At 39.0% G+C, this 16,607-nt stretch overlaps 1 protein-coding gene and 1 long non-coding RNA gene across 3 annotated transcripts in view; one reads left to right on the forward strand and one right to left on the reverse strand.

Annotated features, from left to right (window-relative positions):
• Positions 1–16,607, reverse strand: part of LOC136848089 (uncharacterized) — a 74,153-nt gene that overhangs the window by 20,948 nt on the left and 36,598 nt on the right. Inside the window, exon 2 of the long non-coding RNA XR_010855934.1 lies at positions 1,430–1,561. This is a non-coding gene — a long non-coding RNA (uncharacterized lncRNA). The remainder of the gene's footprint in view (positions 1–1,429; positions 1,562–16,607) is intronic.
• LOC136848088 (selenocysteine lyase-like) overlaps positions 3,843–16,607 on the forward strand; it is a 34,221-nt gene continuing 21,456 nt past the window's right edge. Inside the window, exons 1-5 of one of the 2 annotated variants that reach the window (XM_067120272.1) lie at positions 3,843–3,972; positions 8,425–8,689; positions 9,057–9,219; positions 14,130–14,262; positions 14,601–14,745. In XM_067120272.1, coding sequence (XP_066976373.1) covers positions 3,929–3,972; positions 8,425–8,689; positions 9,057–9,219; positions 14,130–14,262; positions 14,601–14,745 — 750 coding nt within the window. In that variant the 5' untranslated portion in view covers positions 3,843–3,928. Of the gene's footprint in view, positions 3,973–4,429; positions 4,621–8,424; positions 8,690–9,056; positions 9,220–14,129; positions 14,263–14,600; positions 14,746–16,607 lie in introns of those variants that run through there. The other variant, XM_067120273.1, reaches the window with a different exon arrangement.

Raw genomic sequence — 16,607 nt, forward strand, 5'->3', positions numbered from 1 at the left:
GCTATTAAAAAAAAAGATAAACGTCTTATTATTTTCCTTCAATTGACAGTCACAAAAGCAAAAACATATAAAAGGAAGAAGACAACAAAGTACAAACATCCATAAAAATATACTCAAAGGGAGATACAGATAACTAAAGTACTCAGACTACCACATAAACACAGACAGTCTTCACTTATAGGTGGTTCAAGATAATCACCAAATTCCTGAAAAAAAAACTATAATATTCAAAGAACTAAAGGAGTTGGCAATGTTTGCACAAATTTCCGAAAGATACAATGGTTCAAGAAACCAAAAGCCTAGCCAATGTTTGTATACGGGATTGGAGTGAAATGGAATATAGAGTTTAGGCCAAAGGCCCAAACACTGGGACCTATGAGGTCATTTAGCGCTTGTAAGGATATTGAGAGTAGGTAGGTTTGAAAGTATAACAGGAGGAAAACCTTGAAGTTGAAATAGTTCCTCGCTGGACGAGTCGGTAGAGTTCTCGGTTAGCACTCTGCTAGTCCCGAGTTCGAGTCCCCGGCCGGCCAATGAAGAATTAGAGGAACTTATTTCTGGTGATAGAATTTCTCGGTATAATGTGGTTCGGATTCCACAATAAGCTGTAGGTCCCGTTGCTAGGCAACCAACTGGTTCTTAGCCACGTAAAATAAGTCTAATCCTATGGCCCAGTCCTAGGAGAGCTGTTAACCTTTTTGCACTATGAAATAGTTGTTAGGAGAGGGTAGATAGCAAGATGGAAGAAAGATAATATGAATGGAGGTACAGTAAAAAGAATTGAAGGGGTTGCAGCTAGGGCCGAAGGGACACTACAAAGAACCTTTAGTAATGCCTACAGTGCACCCCATGAGGTACACTGACGGCGCTACCCCTCTACGGGGTGTATACGGGGTTGATTTGGTTCGCTGTCCAACTGGTGGAGCCATATGTTAATATACATTATATACCGAGAATGGAAGCATGGAATTATGGTCACAATGTAGCTAGTTATTAAATAACCTCTTCGAGGGACTTATGTAAAAGTGAAGTCCTGCAACATTCTCATGGAAAACCTACTGAAATCACACGATAATATAAACCTCTCGCAAATGTGTAATCATTGTTATTAAGAATTTTTGGCTCCTGATCACGACAAAGAACACAAATCGGGTTAAAAAGTATATCATTATGATCTTCACCTTGTAACGACTTCAGCACTGACTTATGTTTGTGTTTCGGATTTAATTTTAATATATAGTGTAGATATGAGCTTCATATACAAAGAATAAAATTACCACAAAAATTATTTGCGTTCAAAGCTTTTACAAAAAATTGGGTTTATAACAGCAAAACAAGTGAAAACTATACACTACCTATCATTTTCGGCTTCACAATAAATCAGTCATATTATATTTAAATGATGTAGGCCTACTCAAATGCTACTTACTTACTCCTTGGCTCTCATGACTTTCTGGGACACATAGCCTCTTGCTTCGGTTCTCACTGCATCACCATTTTTGGCCATGCCATTTTATTCAGTCCCTCAAACAGGATGAGGTGAAAATGTTCTTCGAGAACCCTGCAAAAAATATGGAAATTTTTATTTAAAGAATTAGTGTTAGTTTTGTGTTTGTAAAGAAAATCAGTGATAATGATTTCAATACAAAATTTTCCATACTTAACACGTTCAGTCTTGACAAAGTTGTCAGTCAATGATTTATAAGTATGCTTGTCCTGCAAGTTGGCGCTCTTTGAAAGCATTATCCTGCTTGGCCTTGAGATAATTGTGAAACCTGTGCATTAGTAAGAATCCTTTAATTTATGGCAATTTTGATAAAAAAATTCGGACGTACAATAACAATCCACTTAACCTTTCTCGTACGAAACTGAATGTAAAATAATTACGAAATGTTATAATTAACTAAACTGGATTTAAAGACAGAATTTGGACGAGATGTGTTTAATACTTCGGCTTTTGTGGAATTCGCATGGTGGAAATTTTTATTCATTCTTCGTCAAAGGGAACAGTTTTGCATCAAACTAAATTTAAAGTAGATTTGGGACTTGGTCAATTCTCTCCTTGTTGCTCTAATAAATAGATTCATCTGTATATAGGAAATCTTTCTTTACATATTATACGGGTATTTATTTTATGTTTGTCCTGATATTTTGGTAAAGAAAAACGGACAGAAAGAAACACTTTTTGTGTGTCCTGAGGATTATTTCCTATCATGTTATTACAGTATTTAAAGTAACACATGAACAGCTATCTTTTATAAAATATTTAACCAGGCAACTGGGCAAGCTGTTTACAAAATGTGTCATATTCTCTTTCATACCCTACACTACAACTTATGAATCATGGAAGCCGGTTCTAGGAGAGTAAATTTTCATTGAACTTAAGAGAAACATCTATTAATGTTATATTCTACATCTTCAGGAATATTTGTGACCTCACTACTCACTGCACATAAATAAGTTGTCCCTGTACTTTTCTAAACATTAGTCAGTCACACAAAAGTACTTACTGTACACAAAAAACACACACGTACTTACACACAAGAACACACAATAGCTCAGATGTTGGCTCTGATGCAAAGTAATGAGATAAGAAAATGGGTCATGAATGGAGTATGGAATGGCTGATGTTTGCAGATGGTATAGTGCTGATTAGCGACAGAAAGAGACTGTGAACGTACTTGCAAGAGAAAATTCAGACTAAATGTTAACAATGATAAAATTGTGAGGATGGATGGAAACCAAAAAGACTGAGTGGATAGTGGAAGAACGAAGTCGTTTATTCTTTTTTTTTTTTTTTTTTTTTTTTTGTATTTTGGATCAAATATGTTAGACGGCTGTAGGACTGCATAAAGGAAGGTATGTGCAAAAGATTGAGAAGAGACTTGAGCGCCTAATGAAGTTAAGGTTGCAATGCTTGGGACAACTCTACCTTATGAAATTTAAGTATGAATGTATTAAGTATTAGTGGCCTCCACTAATTTCAATATATTCACAATAAAATAAATACATAATTAGGAAAAAGAATGGTAACAAATACAGTAAGTCTGCATAACCATAGTACTATTTATTATTACATTTTCATTAAAATTTATATGAATGAATAGATAAGTAAAGCATCTCTAAAATAAATAGTTCAGTGATGGACCAGAGAGTGCTGAGATGGGTTGACCATGTGGACAGAATGGAGGGCCATTGGCTTGTGAAAAAAAAATCTATAATTCGAAAGTGTTAGACGAAAGACGGGAAGACATAGGAAGGTCTGGATAAATCGGCTGGAGATATCATGTATGGGAAAGGACGTACCTTTAAATCTAAATGCACAAGAGTATGTGCAAGAGATAAATGGCACCGCATGTATGGAGTTAATCACTCTGTGTACACTAATATTGTGGAAGTTTTTCTTTTTTACGAATATGGCACCCCGACTTAGGAAAAAACAGGTTAATGTCAATGTCTACATAAGCAGCCATACACAAAACAAATTAAATACTTCTAAGGCTGGCCACACACTGTCAAACATGTTGTCCAACATGGCATGTTATACAATTTGAGCATGTATGACCAGGTAGGAAGGATTGACAAGCAGTTTGATATTCATCCATCCAACACATTTACGCCAATTCTCTGGCGCATAACCTACTGTCATTGATCATTCACCAGCCAGTAGTCAAACATGTTGGACATATAATTATGTTTGACAAGTGTGCGGCCCGCCTTATATAAGCCTGCCTACCTAAGTTTTTAAACCTGGTCCTCTTCTGAGTAGCTTTTCTAAAGGCAAAGACTCATTTTATTTGCCGTCAGACAATCTAGACCAGCCGGCCATATGCCAGCGCGGGCGCTTGCTCCTGAGCAGCTCGTACAGTACGTTTGACATTCAGTTTTCATTATGTACTTATACCACTACTAAAATTAAGTTTCACGTATGTCTTTTGAAGCCCTCCCGTCGCCCCTCATCCGCTTCTTCAGGTGAGTCTCCTTACTTGTCGGTTAGCCTACTGTCGGGTCAAAATAGGCTTGATTAACCTTTTCTTCCGAATCGTAACTGTTTTCGAATATGTCTTTCCCAGTTTCTATGCCTTCTGCTCCATTATCAAATACTGTTGTATTCAAATTTTGCTTTAACCGTCGTTTAATTCAACACTCGGTATCAACGCGGATTACATAACTGTCATCTTCCCACACACGCTCATTGGTGACATAACATTAAATTTAATGTTTTGATAAAAATCATATTTAGGCCAAGGCAGTAGAAGAAGAAATTAGTGCTGAGTTTGAATACCGATACATTTCATCTAATTACTTAGAATGCATACTCCAAATTTTGGTTTTTATATGCGATCATTAACCATATTTATATAAAATAAAATATTGGAAGAGCCGGTACAGTACACGGTATGCCATTAGTTAGTGATGAAGATAAGAAACACAATCGTTTGAAAGTGGCGGTTGGCAGCTTGAGCACGCAGGGCGCATGCGCGTTGCAATTTACACGTGATAAAACGGGACGTAAACAAATGTAGGGGGAACGCCGAGAGTGGATCAATGTGAAAATTCAACCGTTAAATACCCTCACACAGCCCCACAAATTGCCATAGTAACAATTTATAACTTAGGGTAGGTCTCCTGTCAATTTCAAATGAGATATTGGCCGCTAAGGCCCAAATAACGGCCGTTGCAACTTGGGTCTTTTGTACGCTGTGCAATATGAATAAGGCTTAAGTTTTGGTTGTTGCAACGCGCACGGTGGAATAGTGTCAGTGGGTATTTTGTTGCGGCCAATGGCCATTTGGGAATGCCCCTTGCTTTGCCGGGAAATTGGAAATAAACTGGTTTTAGGGTGGTTGGATAATCCATCCGGTATGATCAGTCGTTAACGTCGAGTCACGATTTCTTACTAGAATGTTTATGAAGCCGTGGGAAACAGTCTCACGAGAATTCAAAATTTAGACTGTATTTTGGGCAAAGCAGGGGAAATTTTCAGGCTAAAATTTGACAATTTATTCACATATTCTGTATTTGAGAAGTAATGTTTAGGCCTACGTCCAGGGTAGGCCGTGGCAGAAAGAAAAATCAGGTAGAAGGGTACCGGCACTATCTAGGTAACAATTAGCGAGAGAAATAGACAGTGTCAGGAGTGAATTAAGTTCAAAATACTTTCAAGCTGCTGTTTCTTTCAAGGGAATATTGGAGGCCACATACTCAGCACCATATGTCATGAAATGCTCAATTCAGCACTTAGGCTAGATAGCATTGATCTGATAAGCTTCCTTCAAAATAAGAATGTTAAACTTAAAACAAGTTTAGGCTAGCCTGTCAGGTAAATTAGCACAGCCAAAACAACTAGTTAAGCTTGTTCTTGGGTGCTGTATGAATTGCTCACAGAGCAAGAAACTGTGCTATATGCTTGGGTAAATCAGTCTTAACAACTAAAGTAGGATGGTAACTGCTTTGTAGGCAATACTAGTCCACTTTTGTTAAGCTAGAGCCACTAGACTAGGCTATTTAGGCTTGATCATAACTTGGTGATGTGACTTGAGCTAATTTCAATCTTATTGAAGGTTACTGTTCATTAATTGATGGTTAATTAATGCAATCCACCTCTTGACTAACCTATTTTAAAATAACTTCAAGTTTAACATTGCTACATCAGAATAATTTGTAGGTCTTTTGAATCTGAGGCCCACTGCATTTTGTATATTGATGTGGACATTGTACTTTATACTTGACATACCAAACTTGCTTTGCCATGCTTGTCTAATCTGTAAAGTCCTATGTGTGGTTAGTTAATGAAAGGTTGACTACTTGGGATATATTGCCTATTGAAACAAAGTATTTTTTCAAGGAGCTGCGACAAACAGTTACATGAAAACTTAAGAAATATCTTGAAAAATTGTGTAGAACCCTGTACAGTATTCTTCTTAAATCCATCAGGTCTTTTTTATAATTAAAAAATTGTTTTGACTGCAGATAGACTACATTTTTTATGAACCAGATAAGAGTTTTTAAATGTTAAAGATACAGTGTGCAATAAGGGATCCATGAAGTCAATTTTAGAAGGAACTCCTAACAATCCTGTTTTGCTATAGCTATTTACAGTGAGTAGGATGTCATAATTTGAGCATTATTTGACAGGCTACATTCTGTGGCATTCATAATACAGTTTGGTCTGTATTCCATTATCTGATTTTAATAAAGATTGTTACGATTACATCAGACCTAACTTTATACCATGCAGTCAACTTCACTGACCTTTCCAGTTTCTCGCCAAGTTGTCTGTAGGTGAGTTGTGTTTAGAAGATTCATTGGGGAAGCAATAAGCAACATCATTAAGTAATATAGTATGTGCATATATACAGTAGTATTGTACTGGAGTGTTAAGTTAAATCCGAGATGAAGTGGTCCAGGCTAAGAATATACCCTAATTTAAGAAAGGAAAGAATCAAGGTAAAATTTTGTGTTAAGTATAGATGATAAGAAGGAAAAAGAAGTTTATGAATAATAACAAAATATTTCCCAAGTTAAACTAAAGCATTGGAGTGTGGTGTTTTGTATGGTAGCGATATGACATAATCAAACTTAAAAACGTAAGCATCCATAAAAGATATTTTCACAGCTTTACATTCAGGTAACAAAAGATTTCTTTTAGTTGGCAGTGTCACATTGTAAAGTACGGGAGTTATTTCATTATGATCATCAAGAAATTTCTACCTGACATCAGGATTAAACCCAGGGCTGGAGTGAAAGGAAAGGGTACTACTAGCAGAGCTACAAAGTTTGGAACCTCATACACATAACAGTGAAAGGCCTAAGGATTTACTTGGGCGGGTTGCATAGCTTGCATAGCCTGCCAGTTTTACCCAACTTACCAACCAATGACTCAAATGATTATTTATTCGCAAGTGGTCAGTCAAAGGAGATGATATTACTGTAATTGATGTCTTTGGCTGACAGTTAAAGTTAGGTAAAACCCTGGTAAACAAGGTATGCAGCCAGCTCAGGTAAACCCTTAGATACTGTGTAAGTACTTTGGTTCCAACTTTGTGGTTCTAATGGCAGTGCCCTTGGCTTTCACTCTAATGCCCTAGGTTCATTCCCAACGTGAGATAGAAATCTAACTCAAGTACACAGGCAACAATGTTATTTTCCATTATGGTCGTCACTGAAATTACAGAACCGTTATTCCTATCTAGTCAGTTTAAGTAGTATAGCAGTTGCACCTTACTTAATTGAAGTACTGTACACTGTGATGGTCTGCTTTTTCTTTTGTCACATTTTATTAAAGTTAAATGCAGAATTTGTTTCCTGTAGAAATCTATGTTGCACACCGAAAGAAAGAAAATGAATGGACACCCAAGCATTTTATATTTTAGGATTGTTATTCAAAATGAGCACATGCTCATAAGGAACAAGCCTAAAAGGCCATTGACTTGGTACGCACACTTCAATAGGAAAGAGTGCTCTAATAAGAAAGGGGGAGAGAGAAAATTAAATGTGAATTAACATAGGATAAAAAGTTGCATACAAAAGCAACATTATTTGTTAAAGTACTATTGCGGTGATACAGACACATCAGTTTTAACTAAGTTTGACTCTTTTTCCAGTTACCGGTAATATTTGTTAATTCTCGGGTCATATAAAGGGAAGTTAGTTCAGTTAGTTAAAAAAATAGTAGCTTTGCAAGTAGCAGGATTGAGGCTTGTGGAAATACCCCTGAGGGGGAGTGACATCAGTGGACCTCCTATGATGCACTGTAGGCATTACAAAGGAGTATTTGTAGGATCCCTTTGGCTCCTAGCCTTACCCACTTTTTAGCCAAATGCTTTACATCCTTTTCTTTCTTCAATCCAACCTTGCCAACTCTTGTTTCTTAGTGCAGTTGTGGGTTTTTTTCCCATTTCCACCTTTATATCCTTGTACTTCATCTTTATTTTCTGGATCTCTTTATCTTTCTGCCATTTCAACTCCCTCTTTCATTGTCTTTAGTGCTGAATGGCCAAAAGTGCCCCAGCCCTTGGCCTGACAACCAAATTTTTATAAATCATATCAACCCATTAGGATACTCAGGAAATTGCAAAAAAAGTACATTGATGAAGACGTAGATGGGAATTTAGGTGGAGGGAACTTGTGTTCACTTAATACACATACAATATTGTAGTGATTAAAATTGTTTCTTCCTGAGTGCTGCATGTAAAAGGTAAAAACCACAAATTGTATTTGCATATATTTCTGTTCAGTATTCTTGCCAAGTGTAAAAAAAAGTCCCAAATAGATTAAAGGAACCAACTTGCCTAAAATATATGTTTTCAGCAAAGGAGCATCAGAATTATTTTCAAAACTTAGGTTATAATTTTATATTGCTTAATTGGTTTATGGAATTTTTTCTAAGTTTGATGACAATACAAGTTACGGTTTTTTCAGTGGAATGTCTGGAAGCAGCAGTGGACCCAGTACTGGCGGTAGCCTTCATAAAAGAGTGTACCTTGATTATAATGCAACAACTCCTTTGGCCCCTGAAGTTATTAAGGCTGTAGAACAATCTATGCATGAGGCTTGGGGAAATCCAAGCTCGGCTCACGAAGAAGGTGCAAGAGCCAGGGCAGTCATCAACCAAGCCCGTGATGACGTTGCCAGAATGATTGGTGCTACTCCCCAGGATGTGCTTTTCATGTCAGGAGGCACAGAGGTAAATGAAGCTGCTGCTGCTTTTTTTTTTTTTTTTTATGTAGTATTTAGTTATATGCTGAAGGTCACCAAATCTATGTGTATCTTATGCTTCTCAAAATTGTTTATGAAGAAGTAGGGTCAGTTTTTACATACAGTATATTTACACCTGCCAAAAATGCAGTTCTTTATCTTTGAAAATTATGTATAGTATCTGTAATTTACCATCCTCTCCCCTAAAGTAATTATATTAAGGATCTGTTATCTGTGCACAACTTATTGTATGCCATATTTGGTATGATTATAAATTTATAAAGATTACTGTAATAGTAAGTGATAAAATCTCTCAGTTGCTTATATGTATTAAATACTGTATGTCTTGCATCCAGGCAAACAATCTAGTGCTTCACTGTGCAGTAACACACTTCCGAAAATGGTGCCTGTCACAGGAGTCGCCCATCTATCATCACCTTCGTCCACACATCATCACCACCAAGGTTGAACATGATGCTGTCAAATTACCCCTCACCCATAGATATGCCATAGAAGCCGGTATGTCCCATGGAAAAGGTGTCTTCCTTATGAAAGGCATCTAGCTTTATTCTGTACTTATAAAATCTCTTGGTTTCATTTAATGTTTGTCTTAATCAGAACTGTAACTCTTTTTATGATACAAAAGGGGAATATGTTAAATGAATCATTAACAGATATGCAGAATTTTCAAATTGAAGTTTGGTTAAGGTAAATTAGCCCTGTAATCTTGTCAAATTACTTAATGGTAATAATGATTTGCTTTTTTGAGTGCAGTATATAGTATTTAGGAATTTCAGCTTTGTAAATTAAAACAAAATTTCTTATAAATAACTTACCAAGTAATTATATAGCTATAGTTTCTAACTAGCGTGGCAGCTTAAATTTTGAAATTCACGGTAGCACTTCTGTTGTTGTAGCGTAGGTAATAGCCCTGCCCACTTTCGGGAAAGAATAGGTACAACACAGCTGAAGAGCTCAATTCGTTTCTGCCGGTCAATGACTGAACTTCATTGGTTGGAGCAGCTTGAATTTTTTATTTTTGTAGCTGGATGGTTGTGTCTGATCGCCATTTTGGTGACGTATTCTTTCTATTGGTAGCCTTCGTGCTAATTATAGTTAGTTGAGGGTTTTTTTAACCTGATTTTTCTCTAATGAAGACATTTTTCAAGGACCATGACTGACTCTATAACTACTAGTACAGGCAGTCCCCGGTTATCAGCGATCCGGTTTTAGGGCGCTTGTCTAGCCACGAAAATCGCCGATATCCGCTTATCGGCGCCGATAACTGAAAATCTCTAAAAAAGCCCCAAAAATTGCCGATTTTCGGTTATCGTCACACCGTCAGAATGGAACCCCCGCCGATAACTGGGGACTGCCTGTATTTGGTTTTGCACCTAATGCTGCAAAACTAGACTGACAAAAGCCTCTTACGATTCACATACCATTTGTATTAATTGTAGAGGACAGAATTGCACAATTGATTGGACTTGTGATGAATGTAGGGACTGGGATCAGGGGAAATGGAAAGTTTTAAAGGCATATCTTGACAAACTTGAGAGAGACAGAGAGAGGAAGGTGGCTGCTAGAGCCAAAGCTAGGATTTAGCCAGCCAAGTATCTTCTCCTAAATCGGATGTAGCTGATTTACCTGTTTTGTCTTCACCTGTAACTGCCTTTTCTCCCATAACCAGTCCTCCGACTTTTCCAACTACTCCATTACCCAGCTCCCATGCTTCGCATCCCAATCCCATTGCCAGCCTTGAAGCCAGAATTGACCAAAAATTTGGTCTACTTGTCAAAACCTTGGCCCAGCTAGGGGCATCTATTAAGGTCCATATAGACAAAGTGAATGTTAGTGATAAAGGTGCAAGTGCAGTGTCAGCGGAGGAGATGACTTCTCAATACTGAAAGTCCAAGGGAGGTGGGTGGGGTTTGCCCATGGGTAGTTGCCCCCTCAATCGAGCCTATTGTCTGGTCCCAGGTCTTGGCAGACAGCCATGGAAAAGGCATCTATAAGGATGTGCATTCATTGTCCTCTAATGATACAGACTCCAATGTGGACAAGAGGCGCCGATGGCGCTTTTCTGATGTTTCATGGCTGTTGAAGAAGCAAGTTTCTGTTGCTGTCCAAGCTTCCCTGTTCCCCTGTAAGCAGCTCAGGGAGCAGGAACATAGTCCACAGCTACCTTGTAGCTTCTGGGACTATCCTGAGCTCTCGTCTCCTAAGCTTCCTGTTGTGGAGCGCCAGTATTTGGCGCCAAAGCGCTTTTCCAGCCCTCGGAAGCACTTGTTGTCTTCTAAGTGCCCAGCAGCTCCTGAGCACCCAGTGCCAGTTTCTGAGCATTTGGCACCATCTCCCATCTGTTTGGCAACAGCTGCCAGGCACTCTGCGTCACACTCTGGGCAGCTGGCCCGTACTCTTCAGGTTGCTACATCGGTTTCATCTTCACCCATGGTGCATGATCCTTTGTTGGAGCCCATTCAGCGCCAACTTAGTAACATTTTGGGCCCTTTGCAGAAATCTGCTGTGGCATAGGAACCGTCGGACTTGGCTATCTCCGGTTTCATCCAACGATAAAGCTATCGACCAGGAACACTCTCCCACAGCTTACACAGTTCTCCGCAAGTATTTTCTGGTCAGTTTTCAGACGTTATTCACCCCAGTGGCCCCGACTTTTCATGCATCGGCTTTTATGATGAGGAACCAGCCTGTTGAGTCTTCCCGACTTCCCAGGATGGTACTTTCCTCCTTATCAAGGAAAGCCTTGACTGAGATAGAAGGGTGGCTCTCAAAGAAGAGGGAGCTTGGCAAGGCTGTCTTCTGTACCCCTCCCTCTCGCCTTTCTCTTAAGACGTACCTTTCGTACATCACAGGAGAAGCTCCTTCTTTGGGAGTTGCTGCCTCCTCCCAGGGGAACTTCTCCAGCCTGATTGATTTCTCTCGCAGATCGGCTTTCGCATCTGCCAAGATTATGTTCATGTCGACGGAGCTCAACCATCTAGTGCAAAATATTTGCAAGGTCTTTGAGGTGTTCAGCTTTTTAGACTGGACCGTATGACCCCTTGCAAAGAGGATTTAAGATTGTGACGTTCTTGCAGGGGACTTGTCTTCTGACTGGCTGAATGTCCTCTCTTGTGTGGACAAAGCCATTAGGGATGGCTCCCTGGAACTGGTTGCTTTGTTTTCTATGGGAGTGCTGAAGAAGAGGGAATTGTGGTGTTCCTTTACCACCAAAGGGGTCACTTACACTTAGAGATCTGCTCCCCTATTCTCTCCCCTATTCTCTCTTCTGGACCGACTTCATCTTTTTCCTTGGGCTACAGTGGAGGAAATAGCCTCAGATCTCCAGGAAAAATCCACAAAAGATCTCCTGGCTCACTCAACCAAGCATCCCAACGAGTCAGCTTGTTTGGCACCAGGACAGTCTCCCCTCTTCAACAGCAGCCCTTTTGGGGCAGTAGAGCAAGATTCCAGTCTCGCCCTTGCTCAAACTTACATCCAGTCAGGCCAGTTAAGAAGACCTCCACGAAATCCTCCTCTCGCAAGTGAGGATCCTGTCCTCTGTGGAGGAAATGGGGAGTCAGAGGCGTAGAACCTTGTGTTTTGAAAGTTCTAAGAGAGGGGTACTCCATCCCGTTCAGGGAGAAGCCTCCCTTGGTTTCGACACCCTTGCATTGACAGCCTACTCCGCAGACTCAGAGAGGTTTTTGGCCCAATCAGAAGAGGTCTCATCCCTTTTCAAGAAGGAAGCTGTAGAGGTGGTCGAGGATGTGAGCACAGGAGGTTTTTACAACTGTCTGTTTGTAGTCCCCAAGTCATTGGGGGGCTGGAGACCTGTCCTCGACATCAGTGCCTTGAATTTCTTCATTCAGAAAATGAAATTCAGAATGGAAATGAGCCAGTCAGTCCTGTCTTTCATTCATCAGGGAGATTGGATGGTATCCATCGATATGCAGGACGCATACTTCCATATCCCCATACATCTGGACTCCAGGAAGTACCTGAGGTTCGTGTTCCAGGGCAGAGTCTTTCAGTTTCGGGCTCTGTGCTTCGTCCTATCTACAGCTCCCCAAGTTTTTACTCGTGTTCTTGCCCCTCTGGTGAAGTGGCTTCACCTCACAGGCATCAACATTTGCCTTGGTTAAGTCCAAGATAGGTTCTTGAGTATTTTCTACACACACGCACACATATAGCCTATATATAAGTAACAAAGCTAGAGCTGCAAAGATGAAAACAGAGATTTACCCAGCAGTAAAAAAAGAGCATGAATAAAAATAAAAGGCAAAATAAATTTGGAAGTCGATGGACCTGTTTGCAACGTCGAGGAACCACCGCCTCCCAGTGTTTTTTTCTCCAATTCCGGACCTTTTGGCACAGGCGACAGATGCTATGCTTCAGGATTGGTCGAACCTGGACATGCATGCCTTCCCGCCATTCAGCATGGTCAGGGAAGTTTTAATAAGTTTTTAACATACCACAATACAGTACTTCAATGACCCTACTAGCTCCATTCTGGCCTCTAAAGGAGTGGTTCCCGGACCTTCTCATGCTGCTAGTGGACTTCCCAAGACTTCTGCCACAGAGACCAAGTCTTCTCTAACAGCCACATTTGCATCAGTTCCACCGAGGACTATCCGCTCTTGCTCTGACAAGCTTCAGACTGTTAGGAGACTTGTCAGAGTGAAGGGCTTTTCAAGACCAGCTGGAGAGGCAGTTGCAAAGTGTAGATGTCAGTCTTCTTGTAGGGTCTACCAGGCCAAGTGGGCAGTTTTCTGCAGGTTGTGTTGCTTTAACTCTTCTAGAGGTTTAGCTTCATCTACCATCAAAGGATACAGTGCCATGCTAGGTTCTGTTTTTAGACAGAGGCTTGGATCTGTCGTCTAATCAGGATATTAGCGATCTAATTAAGTCCTTTGACACGACTAAGCAAAAGAGAACAGACTCTGTCTCCTAGAACCTGGACACTGTCCTTAAATGGCTCTCTGGCCCTCCATTTGAGCCCCTTCGCTCCATCTCTTTCATAGATTTAACAAGTAAAAGCCTTTTCCTGTTGCTTTGGCTATGGCCAAAAGAATTAGTGAGCTGCAGGCCATAGATAAAAGAGTTGGATTCTTTCAAGGAGACACAGTCTGCTCATTTATGCTCAGCTCTCTGGCTAGGAATGAGACTCGTTCCAAGCCTTGGCCCCATTCTTTCATCATCAAGAATTTGATGGTTTTTTCAAATTTTTTTAAATTTATATACATCTATCTTTGGCCTTCATCGCTGGTCCAGGTGAGTTGGATAAGGAAGATCTGGATAATCGAGGGGTTATTGTACTTTTAAAAGTTTTCTTTAGGTTGATTCAGTATTAGTTAAAGCTATGTATGTACAAGAGTTCTGGTATATTACACCCTTTGGAATATACAGTCATCTTTTTTATATTACAGATGTGACATACTTAGGAGTAGAAAATCTACCCGAGGCTGTGCTTGAGTCCATCAGGCCATCTACTTGTCTTATTACCATCATGCTTGCAAATAATGAAACTGGAATAATGTTTTCAGTTGCACATATTGGAAGGTACTTTATATATAATTTATTTGTGTTCGTGTCTTTTATATGATGCTCGTTGTCATTTTTAACAGTATTTGATGAATAAAGTAAGCCCTCAACTTATGAGATATTTTGTAGATCTGGCCTTCTAATAAGTAACGGACACTCTATGGTACATTTTTAAGTTATCCCACAGTTAATGGTAATTCCACATAACTTCTAGTCTAAACTAAAATGCAATTTACATTTAACATTCAAGTAACTTCTTGTATGTTCAAATTATTACATCTGTCATCATAATTTTACTGATGTGGTGAAGTTGAGGTCTGGTGAAAAAGAAAATAATTTTTCTTGTATATTTGCAGATTATTAGCCGAAGTAAACAAAAAACGTGAAAATGAAGGTTTGTTTAAGGTTCTTCTTCATACAGATGCTGCACAGGCAATAGGAAAAGTTCCCGTAGATGTAACAGATCTCAATATTGATTATTTAACTATTGTCGGCCATAAGGTATGCATTTTTTTTATCTTGTTTATATTTAGAAGGGTTTTTAGAAATACACCACACAAACAGCTTATTCTCTTTTTTTTATTTGTGCCAATTATATTCCCATCAAAATTTTTCCCCTTTTGAAGCAAGGTGTTAATGGATATAATTCAGATAAAATCTGAAATTTTTTTAAAACAAAATTTGCATTTTCAGTTAGAACCCATTACTTTTATATTGCCCATTTGTTTTTCTGTCTGAATCCCAAACACACCATACTTAGAAGAAAGAAAAAGCAGTCCTGATAACATTCAGTGTTTGGTGTCTGCACAACTGATTTCGTAGATCCTTTGTTGACAAATGGGATTACTATTTTAGTTGTTTGAACCAGCTGCTAAGGGATAGAGGGATTGGGAAGACATTTTGTGTCTTCATTTCATGATTCACAAATCCATTTCATTTTAAATTGCATGAATAGCTACTTAGGTGGGAGGATTCCAAGCTGTTGCCATTGAAGTTGTGATCTTAAGGTAGACAGAATCCTTGTTATATTTAACCCTTAAGAGACGGGCTAAATATACATCAAGAACACCCCCAAACTAGGTAGACTTTAAGGTTGGCCAATTTAAAAAAAAAAAAAAAAAAAAAAAACATATCATTGGAAAGAGGAAGATATGCAAATGCATATGGTGTAAGAAAAAAATTCCTAAAATTTCTCCCTGCCTTCCATGGGAAGTTGAAACTGACTATTTACAACCCTGTGTGGGGCCTCTTTTACAAGACACTCATAAAAATATATAATAGTTTATTTTATTTCATTTTGTAAAATTACAATTACAGCTCACACAGTATCATAGCAGATAAGAATTAAAATCAGTAACAAATTCCGAGTATATTTGTTGTAAGATATTTATGAGATTCACTGAGATGGGGAGATGCAGTAACTTTTTGTGAGGTACACATGTTTTTTCTAATATTTCTTTGCACTTTTTGCGAAATTTTAATAAATATAGCTGACATACTATCATAAAAGATAGCTAAAACCAGTAGCAATCCTTGGGTATATTTATGAACAAATAAATAAAAAGATGTCCTGGGGCTGCAAAGAGCCAGTACATTCCCCTCTGAAATCTCAAGGCAAATTGATCGATGTCTCTCCCATGCCGAGGTATTATAGTTGCCATAAGTCATTTATGGACATTGAAGTGCTATGAACATCTTTCCTGCTACTAAATTCATTCAAACAGTATGGCGCAAAATATGATTACAGTAAACCCCCCTTATTCACGTTCTCATGATTTGCGGACTCACTCATTCGCGGGATTCTCTGGGGAACATATCTAGCCATTATTCACGGAAAATTCGCCCATTCGCGGTATATTTCACTGAGAAATATTCACTAATTACTGTATTTTCATATAATTTTCATGAATAAATGCACTTTTTGTGATAAAACTATTAAAATACTCGGGTATAATCATTTTTACAGGGTTTTTCTTGTGTTTAAACTATCAAAATGGGCAGTTCTAAGTGTTTTTGGAGGGGTTTTAACTATTCGCAGGGGGGTACGCATCCCCCGCGAATACGGGGAGTTCACTGTACTTGTATGAGGATTCCCGCCCATCACCCAAAACCTGTTATAGATACTCATATGAGGATTCCTGTCCGTTAAGGGTTAATGACCTCAAGTCATTCGACACTTCTAAACAGAAGAAGGGCGATCTGGTTTCTTGGAACCTAGACGTAGTGCTCAAGTGGCTCAGGACCTCCTTTCGAACCCCTCGGTTCCACTTCCCTAAAGGACCTTACTCGGAAGACACTCTTCCTTGTAGCTTTGGCAACTGCAAAGCGTGTAAGTGACTACAAGCTATTGACAAGAGGGTAGG

The sequence above is a fragment of the Macrobrachium rosenbergii genome, chromosome 18 (genome assembly GCF_040412425.1).
Source record: "Macrobrachium rosenbergii isolate ZJJX-2024 chromosome 18, ASM4041242v1, whole genome shotgun sequence".
In the NCBI taxonomy this organism is placed as follows: Eukaryota; Metazoa; Arthropoda; class Malacostraca; order Decapoda; family Palaemonidae; genus Macrobrachium; species Macrobrachium rosenbergii.